The 21,570-nt window shown below is 45.6% G+C and overlaps 1 protein-coding gene across 1 annotated transcript; it reads right to left on the reverse strand.

The window, feature by feature from the left end:
* Window positions 1-1,967: 1,967 nt before the first annotated feature.
* MINPP1 (multiple inositol-polyphosphate phosphatase 1) lies at window positions 1,968-17,855 on the reverse strand. The gene is made up of 5 exons (XM_015633747.3): window positions 17,284-17,855; window positions 16,489-16,677; window positions 15,510-15,607; window positions 14,426-14,559; window positions 1,968-5,645 (listed from the first exon to the last, which is right to left on the reverse strand). The coding sequence occupies exons 1-5, from the start codon at window positions 17,822-17,824 to the stop codon at window positions 5,246-5,248; spliced, it is 1,362 nt and encodes a 453-aa protein (XP_015489233.1). The 5' UTR covers window positions 17,825-17,855; the 3' UTR covers window positions 1,968-5,245.
* Between the last annotated feature and the right edge of the window lie 3,715 nt (window positions 17,856-21,570).

The following is a 21,570-nucleotide window of genomic DNA, read 5'->3' on the forward strand; positions in this document are numbered from 1 at the left end:
TCCTCTCCCAATAAAAGTGCTCCAAGGAATGTGATGAATTACTGGTGTTGAGGAAAACAACCCTGAAACAAGATCTGTATCACAAGAACTGCTCCAGAACACATGCCAAGCCTCACCATTTGCATATGGTAACCAACTCTGCTAACTGAGAATGTTGGAAGCTCTCAGCTTTCAATCACAGCTCCTGGAAATGTGGCTGAAATTCCAGTCTAGCAGGAGACTCAAATGAGAGGAGCTGGACCTTCCCAAAGCTCCAGCTGAGCTCCAGCATCCACCACATCCTACTGCAACACAAGTCATGGAATCACAGGAAGGTTTGTGTTGGGAAGGGACCTTAAAGCCCATCCAACCCCACCCCCTGCCATGGGCAGGGACATCTTCCACTATCCCAGGCTGCTCCAAGCCCTGTCCAACCTGGCCTTGGACACTTCCAGGGCCCTGTGGCAGGGCCTCCCCACCCTCCCAGGGAACAATTCCTTCTCAATATCCCATCTACCTCTGCCCTCTGGCACTGGGAAGCCATTCCCTGTGTCCTGGCACTCCAGGTCCTTTTTCAAAATCTCTCTCCGTGTTTCTTGTAGCCCCTCCAGGTCCTGAAAGGCCACAACTGGGTCACTCCAAAGCTTCTCCTCTCCAGGCTGAACAATCCCAGCTGTCCCAGCCTTTCCTCCCAGCAGAGCTGCTCCATCCCTCTGATCATCCTGGTGCCTCCTCTGGACTCTCTCCAGCAGCTCCAGGTCCCTCCTGTGCTGGGCCCCAGGGCTGGGGCAGCTCTGCAGGTGGGGTCTCACCTGAGCAGAGGGGCAGAAAGCCTTTGGGTTAGGGAAGCACCAGGAGAGCCATAAAGAAGAGGAATTCTTTAAGAGAAATATATCAAGCTAAACACAAATCCACTGTCCTCAGGTAAAAAAACCCTGTAGCCACAATCAGGAGTGGATGGGGAACGTTTGCTCTGTCCCACCAAAAGCCAAGAAGGCACCAGGCCAAAGGACCTTGAGCCTCATCCCACCTGGGTCCTCTTTCAGGAGTGGTTCCCAGGATCACCTGGGCACACTGTTTCTGTAAGAGGTTCAGGATCTGTTAATCACAGCTAGGATAGCATTTGAGAGCTACAGGCCACTAATGTGGACAAGCTTACAGAGCTTTTTTGACCCCTAAAGAAATAATACAAAATTCACTTCACACCCTCATACTACTCCTTCCACAATAATTCCTTTGCTGAAGATGAGGGATTTGTTTTTCTAACTGAAGACAGTAAGAGGTGTGCTCTAACCTTTCAACAGAATGTCAAGAAAACAATGGTCCCTTTAAACCCCAAGGAATTGTTAAATTAAATAAATGAGTCCACCACCATGAATACCACATGCTCAGTCCTGACCTTCACCCCAGGCCAGTCAGGTCAGGAGAAAATCTATAATTTAAAGCCCAGGAAAGCAAGAATTTAACACTTTAAAGATAAGCCATTATTCCTGCATCAGCAGCACCTGGTAAGAAGCACTTAGATAACAAACAACTCTTTAATGTGTTACAGAACCAAAAAACAGGGAGTGGAGGAGATGGATGGTGGTGATCATGCTCCTTCCCTGAAGTTCTATGTGGTGTCTTAATTTAAGAGGCATTTCACTCCTTTGCCTGTGACTGCACAGTTTGGAGGGCTTTTTCCTGTTTTAAAAAAAACATCCTCTATTGTTTTCCATTTCCAGCTGTTTTACAGACTAATACATCTGCACAGAAAATACAGAAACCGCCCTTAATCAAAAGTGATGCCATCCCAGCCACTGCACCCCTTTTTGCATATGCAAAAACCTTGTCAGGAAATTGTTGCTGGTTTTTATACCAGGGTTCCTGGAAACAAGAGTAAATCTTTAGTCCCCTGGAAATGTAAGTGTAAAAACCCCAATTAAGGCATTTTTTATTAGCCATTGAGAAATCTGATGACTTAAAATAATCAGAGACACCAACACATGTAACAGCAACCTCCCAACTGTATTTTGAAGGAAAACACAACCATGATTCCAAAGATCATGTCATTATTGCTTCTCAGAAAACAGATGAATTCAAGTGTGCAGTTTTATTTCACAGCACTAAAAATCAAAAAATTCTCCAGATTCATCCAGTTAGTACCAGATCACTACAAATCTGTATTTGATATCTCCACACTAACCAGAAAAACAGCAGCTCTTATTAGACAGAAAAAAATCACTTGCCAGAATGATTAACCATTTAACACATTAAACTGTACTTCACACATATTGAAGGCCAGCATACAAGAACACTGTTGGTATTTCCCACCAGTGAAAGCTTCCAGTTTCAGAAAGGTTGCAAAGAGTCCTTGACAGATGTCTGAGATGAGGCCTCCAGAGCCACAGGAAGGAGGAGAAAGCATTATTTATCTTGCAGGACTTTTGCAGGATGTGGCAGCCTAATCAAACACTACACGCTGAGCTAGTGCCCATCTTTGGATAAGTATTTTGATCCATTTTAGTTCTCTTTTGTTTAAGTATCTAAACAAGTGTCTTTGTTTATTAGACAAAAGGATCAGAGTGAAGTCACCTCCCCAGTGCTAAGAACCAGAATAAGTACCTGGAGTATTTACATGTCCCAATACTTCTATAGTGCCACAATGGTGCAGTTTCCACACTGAGCCTCTAATTCTGCCAAAGGAGTGAGTCAGAGCATCCTCTAAACACAGATCAGAGCCCCAGCAGCACATTTTCCTCTCCAGATAATTGCTGACAGCCACTGAAGAGAGATCTGTTACACTGATGGTATGAGGGACCCAGGCTCCAAGGTGAAACTGGGAACAGCTTCTGAGGCATCACCCGCAGAATTTAAACATACAATCAAACCTGCTAATGCAAAAAGGGTACTCCACAATAGGAGTTTTTTGGTTCCTGCACCTCATCTGGCACACAATCAAAAAAGCAGTCAGGTGCAATGTAGTCTTCCTTCCATAAGGAAGAAGGATGTATCTTTTAACAAATGTGATGTCTTAAAATCAGCCTAGCTGAACTGACAACAGAATCCTCCATTCATCTCACATAGTCAGGCTTTCATCCCTTCTGTTCATGAATCATCACTGACTCATAGAAAAAAATATTTGTTCAAAGGTGGATTTTCTCACTCTCCTATCTGCTCTTTCTAAACTTAACTGCCTTTAAACAAAGGCTCATTTGTAGCCTGACTAAAATGTTGCAATGAAGTTCCTAACTGCAATCTGTCACAACCATTTCCATCAGTTGACTTAGTCTCAAGGTAGGATCATGTGAAAAAGGAGACATGCAAAGGTGATTGAGCAGTAGTCATATGCAGGGGCTGACAATTATCCTGACCTATATTCCTCTGGTTGTTGCAGCACTGAACTCCTCCCTAACCATTTCCCCAGCCTCAGAAAGAGCTGCTGGTTTAACATAGGCAAGAGCTGAAATATTTGAATCAGTATCTTCAGTGATCTCTTGGTCTCTGCAGCAAGTGGTGCACTAATCAAACAGGGCCCTACAAACACAGGTAGGGAAATGCCCTTAACTTGGAGAGCAAAAACCAGGTCTTCTATTGCTCCTTAACTTACAGGTATGTAAATACAACGTAATTTTCATACTCATATTAAGAAGAAAAAAGTGACAAAAGGCTGAGTCTTCAGGAGAAAAAAAAAATCAATAAAAACCATACACTAAGTGTAACTTCTCAACTTGGAATTTAGCTTTTTTTCTGTTTTTGCAGCAGTTAAGTTTCCAGTTCTGGGGGTGAGCCTGCAGAAAGAACTTATCAGTTGCACAGTAGACATTTATACCCTCAATTGCTGCAGGTTATACTGTGGTAATCACTTATTCCCAGTCTTCACCTCCTGCCCAGGAAACACAGCAAAATAAACCCCACTTTTCAGGGTGAGCTCTGAATGCTCATTAGATGGTGAGAGTGCACCATCAGAGCTACCAGCACCATAAATCCATACCCTCATTTACTTTTGGGCAACTTGGTCAAACAGCCATTCCATTGCAGGTGATGAACAAATTTCTATCTGACTTAATTCAGACATTTCTCATCAGTTATCTTCAGTTTTCCTTTTACTGTCACACTGCTGAACCCTAAAATACTCCCCAGCTTTCAGGCATAAGGGAACATACTTAAAGTGCAGTTGCTTTAAAATATCACCAGTGCCATCCACCTCTTTAAAACCAGCTGCATTTCAAAAGCAAGGTGGCACATCAAATGTGTAAGGCCTACATAAATGGCAGCTTGTTTGGCACCTTAAAACCAGCAGAAGTCAAGTCTCAGCCCAATCTTTATACAGTTCAAAAACTTGAATTTAGAGTTAGCAACAATTCTGTTTCAGGCAGGAGATATCAGAGGTGCTTTCCAGCCAGAACTGGTAGGAAAGCTGTCAGCACCTGGCCAGGACCAAGAGATTCAAAGCTATGGCACAGCCTAACCTGAATGCCCCAGCCCAAATAACACCAGAAACTGATGGTGTTAGTGAAAGGACACTCCACAGTATTTAGAGAATAATTGCTGCATGTCCCAGAGGACCTTAAAGGAAGAGTGGCTACTTTCCACTGCCTCACTTTCACTTCTTTTTCTCCAACTTCTTTTTAAAGATAATTTACTTACCCTGGAGACTAACTTGCTATGCAGGGTGGGTTGATGATGACCTTAAGACCTTTAATTCCTTGCCCCTTTTCAAGCAGGTGATGCATGCAGGAACTCCTCCTGCTTTAAAATGCCCAAAATAGAAATGGTGCTGTCCAGGAAGAAGTTGTGCAGCTGTGGAGAAGAACTATGTACACCCTCTCCCTTCTAGAAGCTTGGGAAAAGGATCAAAAAAAGGTTTGAAAAACTTCATGCATGGCACAGGAAAACAGCAGCTAGAAACACAGGGAGCACAAAGCAACACTGAATCAGTGCAACCACCCTCAGATCCAATAAAATAGAAGCTGCCCCAGCTCTTAAATCCATCTATGGCCCATTCATAACAGCAGTAACCAATGAAATCAGCTTATTTTCCCACATAAACAGACAGGTATTTGTGTCTTGCATCACGCATTTGTTACAACTTCCCCGTGAGAGCAGTTGTTTATGCAGTCCTGCTTATGCAACAGAGAACCAGTGCACTGAGCTGAGACAACCCCCCAAATCTGCAAGGTTAGAAAGTCAACACAGCAGCAGCAATCATCCAAAGTGCTTGATCCCAACACCCGTGGAACTGAAGCCAGACCGATTTGATGAAGGCCCGCTCCGTTTCCTTCCCTCACAGCTCATCGACAGCAGTGACGTTGACCGTGGGCAATTCGCACTCCTCTTTGAAGTGGCAGTTTTCCAGGATGTCCTTGTAGTAGTCCTTGAGGTCTGTGTAGGTGGAGATGGTCTCGTTGGAGTACTGGAAGGACAGCAGTTTCTCATTGAGCAGCAGCTGCACCTGGTACTCCTCCTGGGAGGTGTTCACGTGGTCGCAGTGGTAGAGCACAAACACCAGGTTGGCTGCGTAAGGCACGATGCGGCCGCTGCGGAATTTCCGATGCGCTTGCCGGGCGTAGTTGCTGGCCAGGAGAGGCTCATCATCTTTGAAGTAACCCATCAGGGCAAGCAGGGGCTGGAGGGTCTCTGCATGCCCAACTTGGACAATCAAAGGTGAAGAAATGGGTTTGGAGCTACAAAAGAAAAGAAGCATAAGGGATGAGCAAGAGCCTGTGCTTTAAAGCAAAACACCAACACATCGCACAGCTACCAGCGACCACGGCTGAAGGACGCCTTGAGCCTGTGGTACTCCTGAGGAAAACCTGTTTGGGAATTCCAGCCTGTTACAGACATTTTAAATGCAGCTTCCTAAACTTTCTCCAGGTATTGATCTGAGGCCAACGCAGTGAGAGGGTCCGGCAAGGCCAAGTGCTGGGTCCTGCCCTGGGGTCACCCCAAGCCCTGCAGCTCCAGGCTGGGGCAGAGGGGCTGGAAAGGGCCCGTCAGGAAAGGCCCTGGGGGTGCTGTGCCAGTGGCTGGACAGGAGCCCAGGGGGGACAGGGGTCCCTGGGCTTGCCTCCAGGTGGCTGAGTCCAGTTCTGGGCCCTGAGAGCCCAGAGAGTCCTGAAGGGGCTGGAGTGTCCAGGGAAGGGAATGGAGCTCACACAGTCAAGCCCTTCACTGGATGTGAGTCTCCTTCAAATCAGCAGTAGCATTTACCAGATTGAGTCTGAAGACAGTGATGCAGGAGAACAGCTGTCCCTCCCCAGTTTAGCAGTCCAAATGACCAGCAGGAATACTGCTATTACCAATTCCTGAGGACACCAAGCAGTCCAGAAGGAGATGACGTTCCCTCAGGAACAGGTCAGTGAATCAAGCCAGACTGGTACCATGACAGGGGACAGTTTATGTAATAAAAGGTTACACAGCGCTCAGCCAAAGGAGAGATAAGAGCTGGCTTGCTGTGCCAGGAAGCACCAGCCAAGAGGAAAACCTGACCCTTGCTCCAGAGAAGGATGATGGCTTTTGGGGATCATTTCCAAGTGGCCCATGGTCACTTGATCTAGCACAGGTAAATACACACTTAGCCTTCAGGAGGCACATCTTGATTGGCCAGAAAAGGAGGCGTTTCCTCCGCTCCAACCCAAAGCAATGGAAAACTGGCTAACTGGGAGACTTGCCTGTGGATTGGAACTTTGATCAGCTCAGCAGGAATTCAGTGCTGGGCCAGGATAGAGCCTGTCAGCTCAGTGCACCCATGGTGTTTGTGCAGTCTGACAAACACCTTGTACCATGCTCTGGTGAGCCTGAGCCCTTCTGACTCTACTCCTCAGATTCTCCCTTTAGACAAAACATCCCTTAAAAAATACATCCAAGCCCTGCCTCTGTTTTCTGTTCAAAAGAAGCAGCCTTCAATCCACATAGAAGTTCTCTGTGAAGGACACTGTCTTTTTTCCCACCTTTGTTTTTGCACCAAGATCTTGACATTGACCACACTCTTCCAGCTCCTCCAAAATCTGTGACCCTGACCACCTTCTCCCCTTGCTATTTATGATCCCTTCACTCATTTTAAAATTGAAAAGCTTTTGGATTCTTGAATCCCTTTCTCTTCCCTCTCTTGACCAGTTCACATGTATCCTTCCCATCCACACACACCTGCAGGGAAGTATTTTTAGGTTTAAGGACACATTCATGTCCCTCCTGTCACAGCAGGAAGACACAGATGTCTGTGGAAGGAAACCAGAAGGCCATTCCTTTGATCTCCTCCAATTTCCAGCTCAGAAGTCTCCAGGGCCAAAGGTGGCTTCTAGATAATGAATCACTCCTTTGCCAAATCTTTCCCTCAGTCCACATGCATTTCTGGCACATACAACATCCTGTAGCAAGGAGTTGCACAGCTTCACACACTGCTCTTAATTTTTTCTATTTGTAGATGCCGTGTCCCATTTGATCTGTTCTACTCAGAGCTTTGCAATAGTGTTCTTTCCAAGCTGAGATATCCTACCTTAGTCCTTCCACAATTTTCCACATGAGCTATATCCCTTTAAATCAGAATATGCAGATACACAGGAACCATAACACAGAAATTGATGCTACACCCATGAGCACTCTGCTTAATTCCTGATATCCAGCATGGAACCATGGAATGGTTTGGATTGGAAGGGACCCTAAAAGATCATCTCACACATTCCATAGACCAGGCTGCTCCAAGCCCCATTTGCCTGAAGTTTGAGGTATCCTGAACAGCTACAACACCTCAACCCCTGAGCAATAATCCAACCAACAGGTGATAAGAAGATCATTTTCCCCCACATGGATTACTTGACAGCTCTGCAGTTTTCCAGCCAGTCAGTCTCACCAGGTCCTTTCATAATCTTCCTAGCAGATGCACTTCATCTCATTTATCTTGAATAAAACTGCTACATTTGCAATACCACTGAACTTGTCACCTCTTTTTCGTAGGTAATTTACAACATTCAGAGCAGGTCAGATCTTTTCAGCTCTATCTCTACTAAGAAAAATCAATTAGCTGTCTCTACCCTCCATTTCATGTAATTTTATCAATTTTTTCCCTGTGCAAAGACCTTTCCCCTTAACCCTCCCTTTAGGTAAGGAAACCTTACCTTCAGGTTCAGAAAGATGTTTGGAAGTCATGACTGTGGCTACCAGATCACCTTATTTTATATTAGCTGATCCCCCCCAAGAGCTCCAAGAGGAATGTTTTCCTTTTAAAGAGCCATCCTAACACTTCTCAGGTGTATCAGATTCATCAAGTTGCTCAGCAGTACTAGTCTGGAGTATTATTTCAACAAGACTGGTCTGGAATTCTGATTATCTCCTGGAGCTGCTCTTTTAATTTTACCATTGTTTAATTATTTGTACTTTCACGTCATCCCAGACACATGGTGGTCTTTGTTTTGTTAACTAAGAGGGAGGCTGGGAATGCAAATATGCTGCTAGAATCTCCAGAACAACATTAAATAGGCATTAGTGGCTCCACAGGGAATGGATTTCACATCCCACCACTCAAAAAAGGCTTCAGAAATGCCAAGACAAAAACAAAACAAAAAAAAATTCTGGCTATCAATGCTGGATTTAAGCAAAGTTTGGCTTTGCTTTCCAGCCAATGCCAAGCAGGAATGTTGAAATGGAAGTAAATCACAAAAAAAAAGAGAGGAAAAAATAAATCATAAATAAACCAGCAAGGCATATGTTTGCAAAGCACGAAGCAAATTACAGCACAGACAAGTTTTTAAGAACAAGGGAAGAAGTAGGAAAAGAAGGACTAAACAAGGTGCTCATTCTCAGTGTAGCTTGAGCTTTTCCTTCACCTGCCTTAGCCTCATGAAATCCTCATGCCAACAGGCCAAACAGCCTTGGGAGGCAAAACAAACCTCTCCCACTCAGAGCTATCCCACTGGATTAGTTTAATGAGGATTAAAACTGTTTCCTGATACCACACCGTTTTCCACAGCCTCTTTAACACAGCATGCCTGGTATTTCACCAGTACTGGTGATTTCCCAGACTGCTCCAGCACTCCCTGTTCAGTCTCCAGGGTCAAGGCTCCAGATCAGATGTAGTTTCCCATCATCAGCAATGGCAATCAAAATGGCCATCAAGGTTAAAGAGCAGTATTTTTAATTGTGGGGAAAATGATGACAGATTACCTCTTCAGATAATACACACAGGCAAAGGTTACAGCTGCCACTGCATTTCTGATAAAAGCAGAGCAAGCAACAAAACACTGATAAACAGTAGCACAGGCTGATAAAATATTAAATGGCAGGCCTGATGTTTCCACACTCAATTTGCCTCACAATCTATCAATGACTCAGCATCTTGATGGAAGCACCAAAGTTCTCAACATCATATTCCAGCAATTATTAATGGCATTTCAATCCACTTTTCCCCTCCCTTTTATTTACTAGAACATGGCTTGGGAAAGCCCACTGAGGAAATCTCATTCCCACCTTTGAAGGGAGATGAAGGGACTGTGCATAAAACTCTGCCATAAAATATTAGGAGCTTGTCTGAAAGTGATTGATTTCATATTCATTTCATGGGGCACTTCCAAATGAGCAGCAGGGCTCTCAGTAGGCAGAGCACAAACGGGTTTCATCGGAGAGATGTGCCATTTCCTGAACTGCCCACACTGGGGTTTCATGGTTTGTCTTTTTTCACCTTTTAAGTAAATCTGACCACAGATGAAAATGGACAAAGTGCTGAACAATTCAGCAGCACAAGCCCAAAAGCCAAGTCTCACCACAGTGGGAAAAAAGCTTTGTGGAGAAGCACAGACGTGGGATTTATCATCCAGGCAAATTCTAGTTCTCCTGGACCTCAGCAGATTTGGGTTTAACCCTGAATCTTCTGCATCAGCTCACCCATCCTCAAGAGCAAATCATTCCTACTCTTCCCAGGACTACTGACAGTTCATCTTCCATATGGAAAAAGTGAACTTTCTTTTAACCCAAGTTTACTTGATTGGTTTGGTTGATTTGATTGGACTTTCAGTTAGAAATAACTCAAACCCCAGGAAACAGCGGGATAAGATGAAACATTTCCTGCAGCAAAGCTCAACTGGCCAACCTTCAAAAAATACCTTCTGTGCAGTTCTTGGAGGGAAGTTTTAACACCTGTTTAACAAGCAAGCTTATACCACATTCTGTCCCTTTTCTCCCTAATAAAAAAGCCAGGTCAAAGGACTCAAAAATCCGCTTTCAACTGTGGGATCCTTCATCCTTCTCACTTCCCCCTGTGATTTATTTTGGAGGAAAAAAAACCACTGGGCAAACCCTAAACATAGCAGGAAGCAGCAGAGATCAGGGAGGGCAGTGGTGGCACTCAGAGGGCAGCAGAAATATTTAACAGTGTTAAAGCTCAGAGAGTTTTCACTAGTGGGAAGAAGAATAAAAAAAGTTAAATAGTAGTAAGTCCTCGTATGTCAAAATTTCCACCATAAATAGAAGACAGACAATAATTCCCAGAATCAGCACCAACACAACAAAATGCCACCACTAATACTGACAAGAGGAAATTTTTCTTCTATTGCAACAAGGAACAAGCTCATTCATGACAAAAGCAAACTTGAAGAACTGACTGGCCCACAAAACTCATTAAAAACCCTGATTAAAAGGCTCTTATCTAGTCCTACAACACTTAAATCACTCAGAGCTAATTAGGCTAGGCCTCCTTGTGTTTCACTGCAGAGCTGCTGCACCTTCAAAGCCTCTCTCCTGGCTGATATCACCTCTCCCATTGTTTCAGACCTCAGAGAGCTACAGCAGCAGCAGCACGATGCTCAGTGTTGATCCATCATGAGCCAAAACCAAATGGCTGATGGCACTTGCCAAACCCTTGCTGCCCAAGGTGGACACTGGTCAGACCAGCTCATTTGTCTGGTATTGTTTCATTTGGGTTTTTTGTTCTTACATAAAAGGGTATGATGACCAAAGCTGCTCAGATACTTTTCCAGATCAATCCTGAGCAAGCATATATTAATTGATTAATGTGAGGTTGAGGACATCACTGAAAGGCCCAAGAAACTTTAAATCTGCAGTTCTGGGCAGACAGATGAACAGCCACATGCTCAGGGGAGAGACCCTGGGCTGCCCAGCTCTCTGAGCCATGCAGCACACACTTCAGAAATGCAGACACAGGGATCCTGCTGAATATGCCACAAGGATCTGTGGTAAATTTAACAACTCTGGCTTTCCCCAAAATCTCCCTTTAGTCATGTCAGAAGTTCCACCTTTGAAAGATGGAGCAGTCAAAGCCAACCACACACTCTGATAGAGAGCTGCTGACTGAAACATCAACTGTTTATTAATGAAAGTCATCCCAGCAGCAGTGAAGGGATTTTAATAAAAAAACTTGACAGAACGTTTTGAACCTGAACAAAAGGGGATTTTCAATCTAATTATTTCATTGCTACTGTACACACAGAAGCTTTTTGCTCAGTTCCCTTTGTACAGTTTTGAACTGTGGCTTTAGATCATCCATTCTATTAATTTGTACTGAGTCATAGGTTTGGAAGGAGCAATTAGGGCACAGCAGTAAATGACTCCTGTAATGTTACCTATTGTGTTGGGAAGTGACCTGCAAAGAGAAAGGCAAATTACATGCAACAATAAAAGCTACCAATAAATTGCCAAATTGATCTGTTTACCGTACATCTTTGTGGTATAACTCACAAAGATCACCCTCAATCGATCTTGAAACATAGTCAAATTCAAGTAAGTATATTTTATTTTAGTACCTTGGACCCATTTACTCTCTCACAGGAAACCACCACCAAATATTCTGCAATACATAATGTGCAGATAGGCTGGTATTTATCAATACACACTATAAATACTGAGAGGGCTGCACAAAGCATCCTCCCAGTTTCCAGTGCCTTATGGTAACCCATTTGGACAGTACAAGCAATAACAGATACTTCATATTCTTTCACCAGCAAGAAATATTAATGCTAAATATTTGAAGCTAGAAGGAAAAAAAAAATACAGGCAGTTTAAAACAGCTTTAGTGAATAGCTGATATGCTTTAAAGTGTGCCACGACTGATTTGCAAATCTACCTCTGCCCAAGTGTGCAGCTGCAAAGATTTTTAAAATCAGATGAGCAGCTTCATATTGCATTAAGTACCAAAATACCTGAATTTCTCATCAACACAGAGTTCCTGTGGGCAAAACACTGTTCATTAAACTGCTGGAAACACCAGCAGTGAAAAGTAACTCTTCACCAGCTTCTCTGGCTATTTTCTATCCCTAGCAGGTGGACTTGGGAAAAACACAATTCTTTATAATTGTGAGGATGGAAGACAACTGCCCAGCTATGCCATTTCAGTACAGCAAATCACATGGGTTTGATATGTAACAAGTGAGACTTTTAACCAAAGTCTATTTCCTAAGCAGAAATGGCTTAATTTTATATACATCTCTTCTGATCAATTTCATTGTATTTCTGTAACTATGAAAATTTGTATGGGGGAAAGAGAGCACTGGCCCCCAACCTACCCCTTTCACAGCTTTTAACACCATCTTGCTGTACAGCAAGACCTGCACAGAAGAGACTATTCCTAGTTTAAACACCAGAGTTATACTGGAATTCACATGATGGAAAAGCCCAAAAACATCTGAAACTTCTGCACTACAAACTGAAAGTGGAACTAATTAGAAATACTACCTTCATCATATTCTTAATCATAGACTAATCAGCAGGAAGGGTATTCCACCAGGAAATAAAAGTAAGCTTTGATAAGGCAACTAAGTTTGGCGAGCAGATTGAACTGGGAATGAAAACAGAACAAACCTACTGAACATAAATGCACAAAGTATGCTGCAAAAATACAGCTTTGCCAACACTGCTCTCCACTGCCAAGTCTGGAGCAGAGCAGATAATCCAGATCTTTCAGCTTCTTCCCAGAAGATAAATGCTTCCCTTTTTACTTCTGGAAAGCCCAGTCTAAGCTTTCCAAAAAAGAAAAAGAGACTTTGGGGAATAATGCCCTGGAAGTAAATCTCTTTTCCTTTAATTTTTAGAGTAATTTCTTGTTCTTAAATTTTTAGAGCAAGCAGCAAGTTATAAATCAATGTTAAACACTGTTATATTGAAACAACATTTCACTGAAAGACGTTTCATCATCACAAAAGTTCATTTTATGATAATGCTGCAAAAATATCTGTTGTCTTGAAGTTGATCATCACCATAAAAAGAAGGAAGAGACTGGCATATCTTTTTATTTGTATGTTTTCATTGTACTCCCACACTGCCACAGGGTGTCTCTCCATAGATGAAGAAAGAGATAAATCTCTCTCTGTAGATGAAATAGGATTAGCTGCATCTCTGCTCCCTAGATTCCAAGAGAGACAAGCTGGCTCTGGTAGATTCCCACATCCTCTCCAGGGTTACCCAACCCAGCTTATTCCCAGGTCTCCAGTGCTTTACGACTGCCACCTTCCGTTGTGGAAGGGAGTAACATTCCTGTGGCGCTCGGCTACCTCCTACGGCTCTCCCGTTCCTGTTAAAGATGAGGCTCATCCAGAAGACTGCTCACCCGGATGGGAATTTTGCAAGATTTAGGGTCCTGATCCTTTTCACTCACTGCCTGCTTCCCTCTGTGAGGGCAAAACAACACCAGAGCCCCAGGTGTTGCAACTGAACCTTCCATAGCCAATGCTGAAACACACAAAGTTACCACGTTGGGAGCTCTGCCTCAGACACCTGCTCTTCCCACCTCCCAATTTAGCAACTGGTGATCCAGCTCCAAATAAAGCAGAAATCTCCATCTGTACCTCTTTGTTCCAACTACAGCTTCTGGGTTTTTAAAAATTTGTTGTTATTATTAAGTTTACAGGGATGTTTTATACACAGTTGAGACACACAGCTGCAACTAGTGTGTGAAATGTAAGGATTGAAAGGCTCTCAAAGAGGAACTGACACTAAAAGGGAACAAAACTGATCACTCTCCTTCCATTATATAATCCTATCCTTGATATCCTGCACTTTTATAAAATTTCCACACCAATCTGCTATGGTATTAATCCATGTGACCGATTACTAACCATTAATTTGTAATTGTTCAATTTATGCAAGAACATGCATGCAGATTGTAAATTAGCATTTAAGCAACAAATTATTTTTAACAAAAAAAAAAGCTCATAATTTTAACTCAATGTCTCCTCTCAAACTGCAAGAAGATAACACCACTGTCAGACAGCAGTTGGCTGTCCCCTGAAGGCCTGTGTGAACCAGCAGGTTAAAACATGGAAATACTTTAGCTGAGCACAAAAGCATCAATGAAAGCAAAACTGCTCCAGTAAAAATTGTATTCTTGCTGTTAAAATTCCCTGAGCTCCAACTCCCCTAATGTTGCCATGTTTGGAAGTACTGAACTTCCTTTCACATGAAATCCATCTCAGGACTGACCACAGAAAGCTCACACCCAAAGCACTGAAGCTTCTTGATTTACCTTTTGCTCTCTTCCACTGCTTTGTCCAAGTGCTGGAAGATATCTTGGAATAAAATGCAGCTGGAACGACTGTTGATGTCATAGCCATATCCTCTTTTCCAGTATTGTTTCAGGTCATTCAGGTATTCCAGCACCTAAAGTTAGAGCTCACAGGTTTTTATTACTGCACCAAGGGAAAACAGAAAGCTCAGAGCCTGCAGCAATGACAACAACCCCAAACATTCCAGTTGAAACTACTTCAGCACAAACCCAGACAACAGAACAGGCCAAAGAGCAGCCAAATTCAGCGTCTGGCAACAATCAGTCAGGTGAGATGCTTCACATCACAAGAAAACCACTATCCACTGCTTTATTAGCACTTCTGATTTTGCCTTTGGCTCATCATTCTTCCCAAAGAATCCACCCCACACCTTCAGCCCAGCTTGTCTGTTTTCACGTTCCAGAGACATGTGCACATCTCCAGTAGACAGAACTGTGCCTCGGAATTATGCAAGAGCACACGGTACTCTGCTCATTCTCTGTGCCTTTCCTGACAATTCCTGGCATCAAAGTCATTTCCCACCTCCCTGCTAAATTATTTTTAACTAGACTGAACAGAGCAGGTCTCAGCAGAAGCCCATGGTGACCCTGATCCTCTTAGTCAGGATATTACTTATTCCTAACTGCCCACCCTTTAGCCAAACACCTACCCATGCAAAGGTCTCCTCTTTTCCCAGGGGTGCAAATTTCCTTAAGAGCCTTGGGGGAGCCATACTGAACATCAGAAGTTACATCAGACAGTTTTGAAAGAAGAGGAACAAACATTTGTCTCATTTATTTGGGTTCTACTGGGTTTTGTCAAGAGTCACTTATTTGGTTTAAGAGAGCTGATAGTCCCCAAAACGAAATGAAGAGTCTTAGAGGCCTTGGAAGACCTCGTGTGATGTACCCCAGAGTGAATGTGACCACATGGCTCTATCATGTGAAAAACACACATTATAGAATGGTTTGGGATGGAAGGCCATTGAAGATCACCTCATTCCAAACCCCCTGCCACAGGCAGGGACACTTTCCACTAGAGCAGGTTGCTCCAAGCCCCACGTACCTTAGCATCTTCTTCACTGAAGAGAGAACACCACGGGGAGGTCACATTTTTTATGGCTAGCTCATATGAGCAGGTGAGGAAAGCCACTTGAACAAGATCTGCAATAAATTCAACAAACAAACAAGAGATAAACCACTGCTACACAAGTAGCAACTTCCTCTCCTCAGTTTACCTCTAAAATGAATTGCAATTACTGTTTCACAATGCAAACAATGAAATCCAATAAATAACTGGCAGGACAAAGAAGCACCAAAAATACACAGTTTAGCAGAATTATTGCGCAAAATCAAAATTTTGGACTGCAAACTTCACATTACATCATTGCAAGGGGAAAACAAGAGCATTTCACATTAAATGCTGCCCACCTGCTGATGGGCAATAGGTGTCAGCTGCTGGTGCAGCCACACAGGTCAGAGGAGTCAACACAGAGTAGCTGTGAGGTCTTGGACAACTCCCCCTCCACATCAGCAGCTGAGCAGGAGCAGCACAAGGCTGAACTTTGTTTCCAGCATGTCCGTAATGTTGCAATCCCAACAGCAACACTTATTTTGGGGTGCTTTTCCCACCACTTGAGGGCACAGGGAAACCCAGCACTTCTGCTCTGGACAGGCGAGTTACCACCTGACACACAGGGCTGCTTTTCCTCAGGTCATTTATGTGCTTGAGTTGTAGTGCGTTTCACAAAAGCTACACCTGCTCCAGAAAGTAGAACTAAAACACTCAAATCCCTCCAAAACCAGGTAAAACTGATTTCATCTGAAGGAAAGATGTTTTTGAACATCTTTTTCTTCTGACTCCTATCCAACAATCATTCATTACTGCAACACCAACACAGACTTACAGTCTCATGCACTTAATTAGAGACTGCATCTCCAAGCAACAGCCACTTTAAATTACCTCCTCTGCATAACTACACATCTTGGAAGTCTGTTCTTGGCCAGCCTTGGAGCCGAAGCCACCTGTAACAGGAATTCCTTACCTGCATTCAGCTCCTCCACCGGCAAACACAAGGCACTGGCCACCTTCTCCAGGACCTTCTTCATCTCAGGCCCCTCTTTGAAGGCATTCACCTGGCACATGGCCGTGTCATTCTCCTCCACCAGGGCTACAAACTTGGCACAGTGATCAAAGAACCGCATCAGGGAGTCGTTAACTTCAACCTCCACCTCTGAAAGAAACGTGGGCATCAGGAGGAGCACCACCATCCCCAAGGGTACCAGCACATGGCCACCGTGACACCCTCCAAGGGACAGCCCGCTCACCAGTCCCTATGGAGGGGATGCAGTGTCCCCCTCAATGTGTGGGATGTGGGACTGGTCTTGCGGCTTCCCTCTACCCCAGGGAGAGCAGGGGACATCCCCAACCCATCTGTGAGCATGGGGGGGCTTCCTCAGGGAGGGATTCTTCCAGCCACCCAGGAAGGCATCAGGAGTCCCCCAGCCCCTCAGAGAGGTCATGGTGCCCCCTCAGGGTTGGATCGAGGCTCCCCCAGCTCTCAGGGAGAGCAGAGATGGTGTGAGGCACCACCATCCCCTTTGGAAGAGCCGGGAATCCCTCAGGGAGGGCCAGGGGCTGCCCCAGTCCCCCAGGGAGGACACGGGAGTCATTCAGTCAGGCCATGGGACTCTCTCACCCCCTCAGGGAGCAGGCTCCCCGAGAGCACCTGACGCACCCTCAAGGAGGGCACGGGAGTCTCCCATCCCCTTGGGAGAGCTGGGAATCCCTCAGTCCTTCAGTAAAAGCCAAGGCCCTCCCCAGGGCAGGGTGCACTCACCGTCGCCGCCGAAGTCGAGGGTGGGCCCGAGGCCGCGGCGGAAGGCCGCCCCGCTCTGCAGGCAGCGGTGTTTGGAGCTGCTGGCCAGCGCCAGGCGGCGGCGGGCGGCGAAGAGCGCGGGGAAGCGGGCGGCCATGCGCCGGGCCAGCTGCTCCATGTCTCGCCGGCCCTGCGGCGCCAGCCGCCCGTCCAGGCTCTCCTCGTACCACATGGGCCAGTCGGCCAGAGCGGCGGCGGCGGGGCAGGCGGCGGCTCCCGGGGCCCGGCGGAGCAGCCGGGCGTGCAGCTCGCCCAGCCGGCGGATCTGCCCGGCCGTGGGGTAGCGGGTACCGTGCCGGAGCACGGCGCGGAGCTGCAGCGGAGTGCAGGAGGCGGGCAGCGACCCGCCCGCCCCGGGACCCAGCGACAGCGGGTCGCTCACCAGGTGCGGGTTCACCTCCTCGTAGCGGGACTTGGTACCGAAGAAGCCGCTCAGCCCCGCGCTCGCCGGCGGCAGGACGAGGAGCAGCAGCAGCAGGCCGGCTTCCCGGCGAGGCGCCATGGCTGCAACTGCGCGGCTGCCGCAGGAAGAGGTGGAGCGGGGCCGCCTCTTCACGGCTTCAGCCACCCCAGGGACCGCCCCAGCCCCGCTCCTCCCGTCCCCTCACGGCTCCGCCCGCCTCCTCACTACTTCGTCCGCCCCTTCACAGTTTCACTCGGCACAGCGCAGCTCCTCATAGCTCCTCACGGCATCACCTGCTCCATCGCAGCTTCACCCGGGCCCTCTCGGCTTCACGCGTCCCCTCACGGCTTCGTCCGCCCCAGCCCGGGACACTCGCAGCCAGGCGGGGCCGAGGCGGAGGAGGGAGCCCTGAGGGGAGCCATGAGCTGTCTGACCTATTTCTGCATCTGCTTTGCCGCTATGGAGCATCACTGACTGCACGGAGCTCAGTAAAAACAAAAATGTCAATGCAGAGTCAGACGAGGGGAACGGTTTAATTCCCCTGTAGACGCAGAACAAATGCATCGACTGCAGTAGGGAAACAGAGGCAGAGACAAGGTACATTGGCTTTCTCTGTGTATGAAAGTCAGAGCAAACCCCGTGAAGCAGATGGGCTCAGGACAACCTAACCTTCTTCGTGGTAGTCAGTGTCCAAGATGTGCTAGTTCTGAAAAATTTAAAATTGCTTCTCTTTCTTCTCTGCAGCTGTGCAATGTATTACCAACTCCATGGTTTCCTATTACCAAAAATAGCACCTTGTTCAACTGCTGTCCCTTGGAGTCCTGTTTTAGAGAATTTATCTATCTGATAATGTAAAGCATCAGAAACTTTCTAGCCAATCTCTATCATGTTTTATTCATCAATTAGTCTAATTAGCATTTAAATTAGCTAAATTTTAAGACCACTTCAGTCAAAACCCTGTACCTAGGCTGTGCTGAGAATGGGGTAAGTGGGGATGTGGAAGCAAACTTTAAAGCTATCTGTTTCTCAGAGCTCTGTGAAAACATCAGCTATAATGTGCATATCTCCATTATTAGAGAAGCTCTGGCAAAGAGAGATGTTTAAAAAGTTAGTACAATCTCCTCTCTGTTGCTTCTTAATGGCAGAAATTCATCCCAAACCAGGAATGCTGCTGGGGACTGCAGCTCCCCTCAGAATTTGCTTTGTCCTCCAACATGGGCAACCAAACCCAAAAAGGGTCTTTCACAGGTGTTTCTGGCTTTTTTTTTTTTTTTTTTTGCTAAAAACTAGCTGGATTGCACTCAAAGTAAGGTAGTGATGGGTGTGAGGGGATTGAAGGGGCCGCTGCAGGGGTTGGCAGCATGGGGCATGTGGGTTTTTCCATAGAATCATAGAATGTCTTGAGTTGGAATGGACACACATAGATCACTGAACGACAGAATCCCAGGATCACTGAGGCTGGAAAATCCCTCCCAGCCCATGGAGTCCAAGCTGTGTCTGATCCCCACCTTGTCCCCAGCCCAGAGCACTGAGTGCCATGTCCAGCCCTTCCCTGGACACCTCCAGGCATGGGGACTCCAAACCTCCCTGGGCAGCCCCTGCCAAGGCCTGAGCTCCCTTGCCATGGAGAAATTCCTCCTGGTGTCCAAGCTGAGCCTCCCCTGGCACAGCTTGAGGCCGTTTCCCCTTGTCCTGTCCCTGTTCCCTGGCAGCAGAGCCTGACCCCCCCCTGGCTGTCCCCTCCTGTCAGGGAGTTATAGCATGGTAAAGACACCCCCTGAGTCTCCTCACATGAGCCCAACTCCTTTTAACACGTTTTTTTGTTCCCGTCAAGAGCAGATAGAAATAAGCAGCTGTGTAAAAACAAGTGGCAGCAAGAAGTTTGCAGCCAGAGAAGGATGCTTCCAGCTGGGAGCTGTGTCCGGAGCACCACCAGAATTGGTTATAAACACAGGATCCCAGGTTGTCTCAGGCTGAAGGGAGCTCAGAGGGCACCTGGTGCCACCTCCCTGCTCCAGCAGGGCCATCCCAGAGCACAGGGCACAGCATTGTGTGCACACAGCTCTGGCACAGCCCCAGGCAGGAGAGCCCACAGCCTCTCTGGCCAATGTGTTCAGGGCTGGGCACTGCCCAGGGAAGAAGTTGTGCCTCCTGGCCAGGGGGAATTGCTGCCATCAGGCCCTGCCCGTGGCTCTGGTGCCATTGCTGGGCCCCCGGAGCAGAGGCTGGGCCCTGCTGGGAGCCCTCCCTGCAGACACTCCACAGTCACAACCTGCTGGCAAGGCTGGCAGCATGGAATGATGGCATTGTAATGACCTATCCAGAAAAGCTTAGAGAGGCTTAGAAAAGCAAAGAAAAAAAAGAGGCATCCTGTGGAAAAGCCTGAGCAGCGCAGTGGTGACACATCAGGTTATAAAACAGTTTGGGCAAAAGCATAAGCAAAACATCCCCATGCTGATTATACCCATTTTCAGCTAAACCCTCACGACTGAATAGCTACCAGCATGTAGCTAAGGAAACAGAGTTATCTGAGCTTTTGGCCCACAGCACATCCTGGGGAGGCTTGTGTTTTATACAGAGTCAGACTTTACTCCTTGCCTGCATATTCAGCCTAGTGCTGCTGCAGCTGAGAATTTTCAGTGAATAAATAAATTTTCATGACCTATTTAGTCCACTAGTGAAATTCTGTTTGAAAGTGTGTACCTCACCTGTCTCCCACCTTCTCAATATCCAAAAGAAAGTGTTAATGCAAGAGTATGCTAAGGCTCAAACAGGTTAGGTAAAGCCTGTAATAGTGAAAGGGAAAAGAAAATATGAGAATAAGTAAATGGTTTAAAGCTTCTGCGCAAAGTTATGGGCTCTCTGTTGGAGCAGGGCAGTGTGACTCAGCTGTGTCCCAGTGACTCTGTGCAGGGCTACTTGGCCCCTTTCCTGTGGCTCATTTAGTTTATATTACACATATCTACACAAATCACTTCTAGCCTATCATTTTTTATAACAAAACCAGCATGAGACTACATACAGTGTTGCTTTGAAACCTATTGAGGGTATTTTGTAAATACCGAGGAAAATACCCATTCCATCTTCTGCATAATTATTCACTGTAAGAAATCTGCAGTTGGTTTTAGTAGGAAAAGGATTTTGCATTTTACATATAATATTTTGCATATTATAGTGTGCACATGAACTGCTGTGTGTGAGAGAGAAAAAGAGAACTCAGAGTTTTTTGTTAGAGATTGTAAATGTGATGTTAAAAGGGTAATTAAATAAAAACTAGTTTGTGATCCCAGTTTCTGTTTCAGAAAGGGATTTCTATGTTCTGTGTAGTCAAGGACACAGTTACCCTACAGAATCCCTTCCTTGCTCCTCCCACACCACATTAAATCATCACATCCTATCGTACCCCATGAAATTGTTCAGATATGTATTTTGAATGGTTTCACAGGATATTTTCTATTAGGACAAGGAAAATCTTGTCAATAAGATATAATTCTATGAGGAATCACAACACCTCTAGTGCATATCCCAAAACTCTGGACAAAGCCTTTACACAACAGCCACATTGCCACTTTCACCCTCCATGAGTATTGTAATGTTCTTTTTTGGTCCTTGTGTATTCTTTATATCTAAATCAGAGGCCAAAACCATTCACAAACATGCCTGTTCCAAATGCAACATTATCAGATTGTTCTGTCTTCTGTTCTCATTTATTGTTTTGTTTTATTTTTTTTCTTTCTATCTTCAGTTCTGGTAATGCTGAGGGTGGTTAGTTCATGACTCACATTTCCACAGCAGCACTTTTTTTGTTCTCTTGCAGTGCAATCATAATTTTGAATAATTTCCTT

Source organism: Parus major, chromosome 6 (genome assembly GCF_001522545.3).
Source record: "Parus major isolate Abel chromosome 6, Parus_major1.1, whole genome shotgun sequence".
Classification (NCBI taxonomy): domain Eukaryota; kingdom Metazoa; phylum Chordata; class Aves; order Passeriformes; family Paridae; genus Parus; species Parus major.

Bases quoted from the DNA above. Each gene is read 5' to 3' on its own strand.
- MINPP1 (XM_015633747.3), bottom strand. From the start codon at position 17,824: ATGGCGCCTCGCCGGGAAGCCGGCCTGCTGCTGCTGCTCCTCGTCCTG. The intron at 15,608-16,488 runs GTAAGGAATTCC...AATTTATTGCAG, and splicing joins GGTGGAGGAGCTGAATGCAG to ATCTTGTTCAAGTGGCTTTC. The intron at 14,560-15,509 runs GTACGTGGGGCT...CTCTAACTTTAG, and splicing joins TCAGTGAAGAAGATGCTAAG to GTGCTGGAATACCTGAATGA.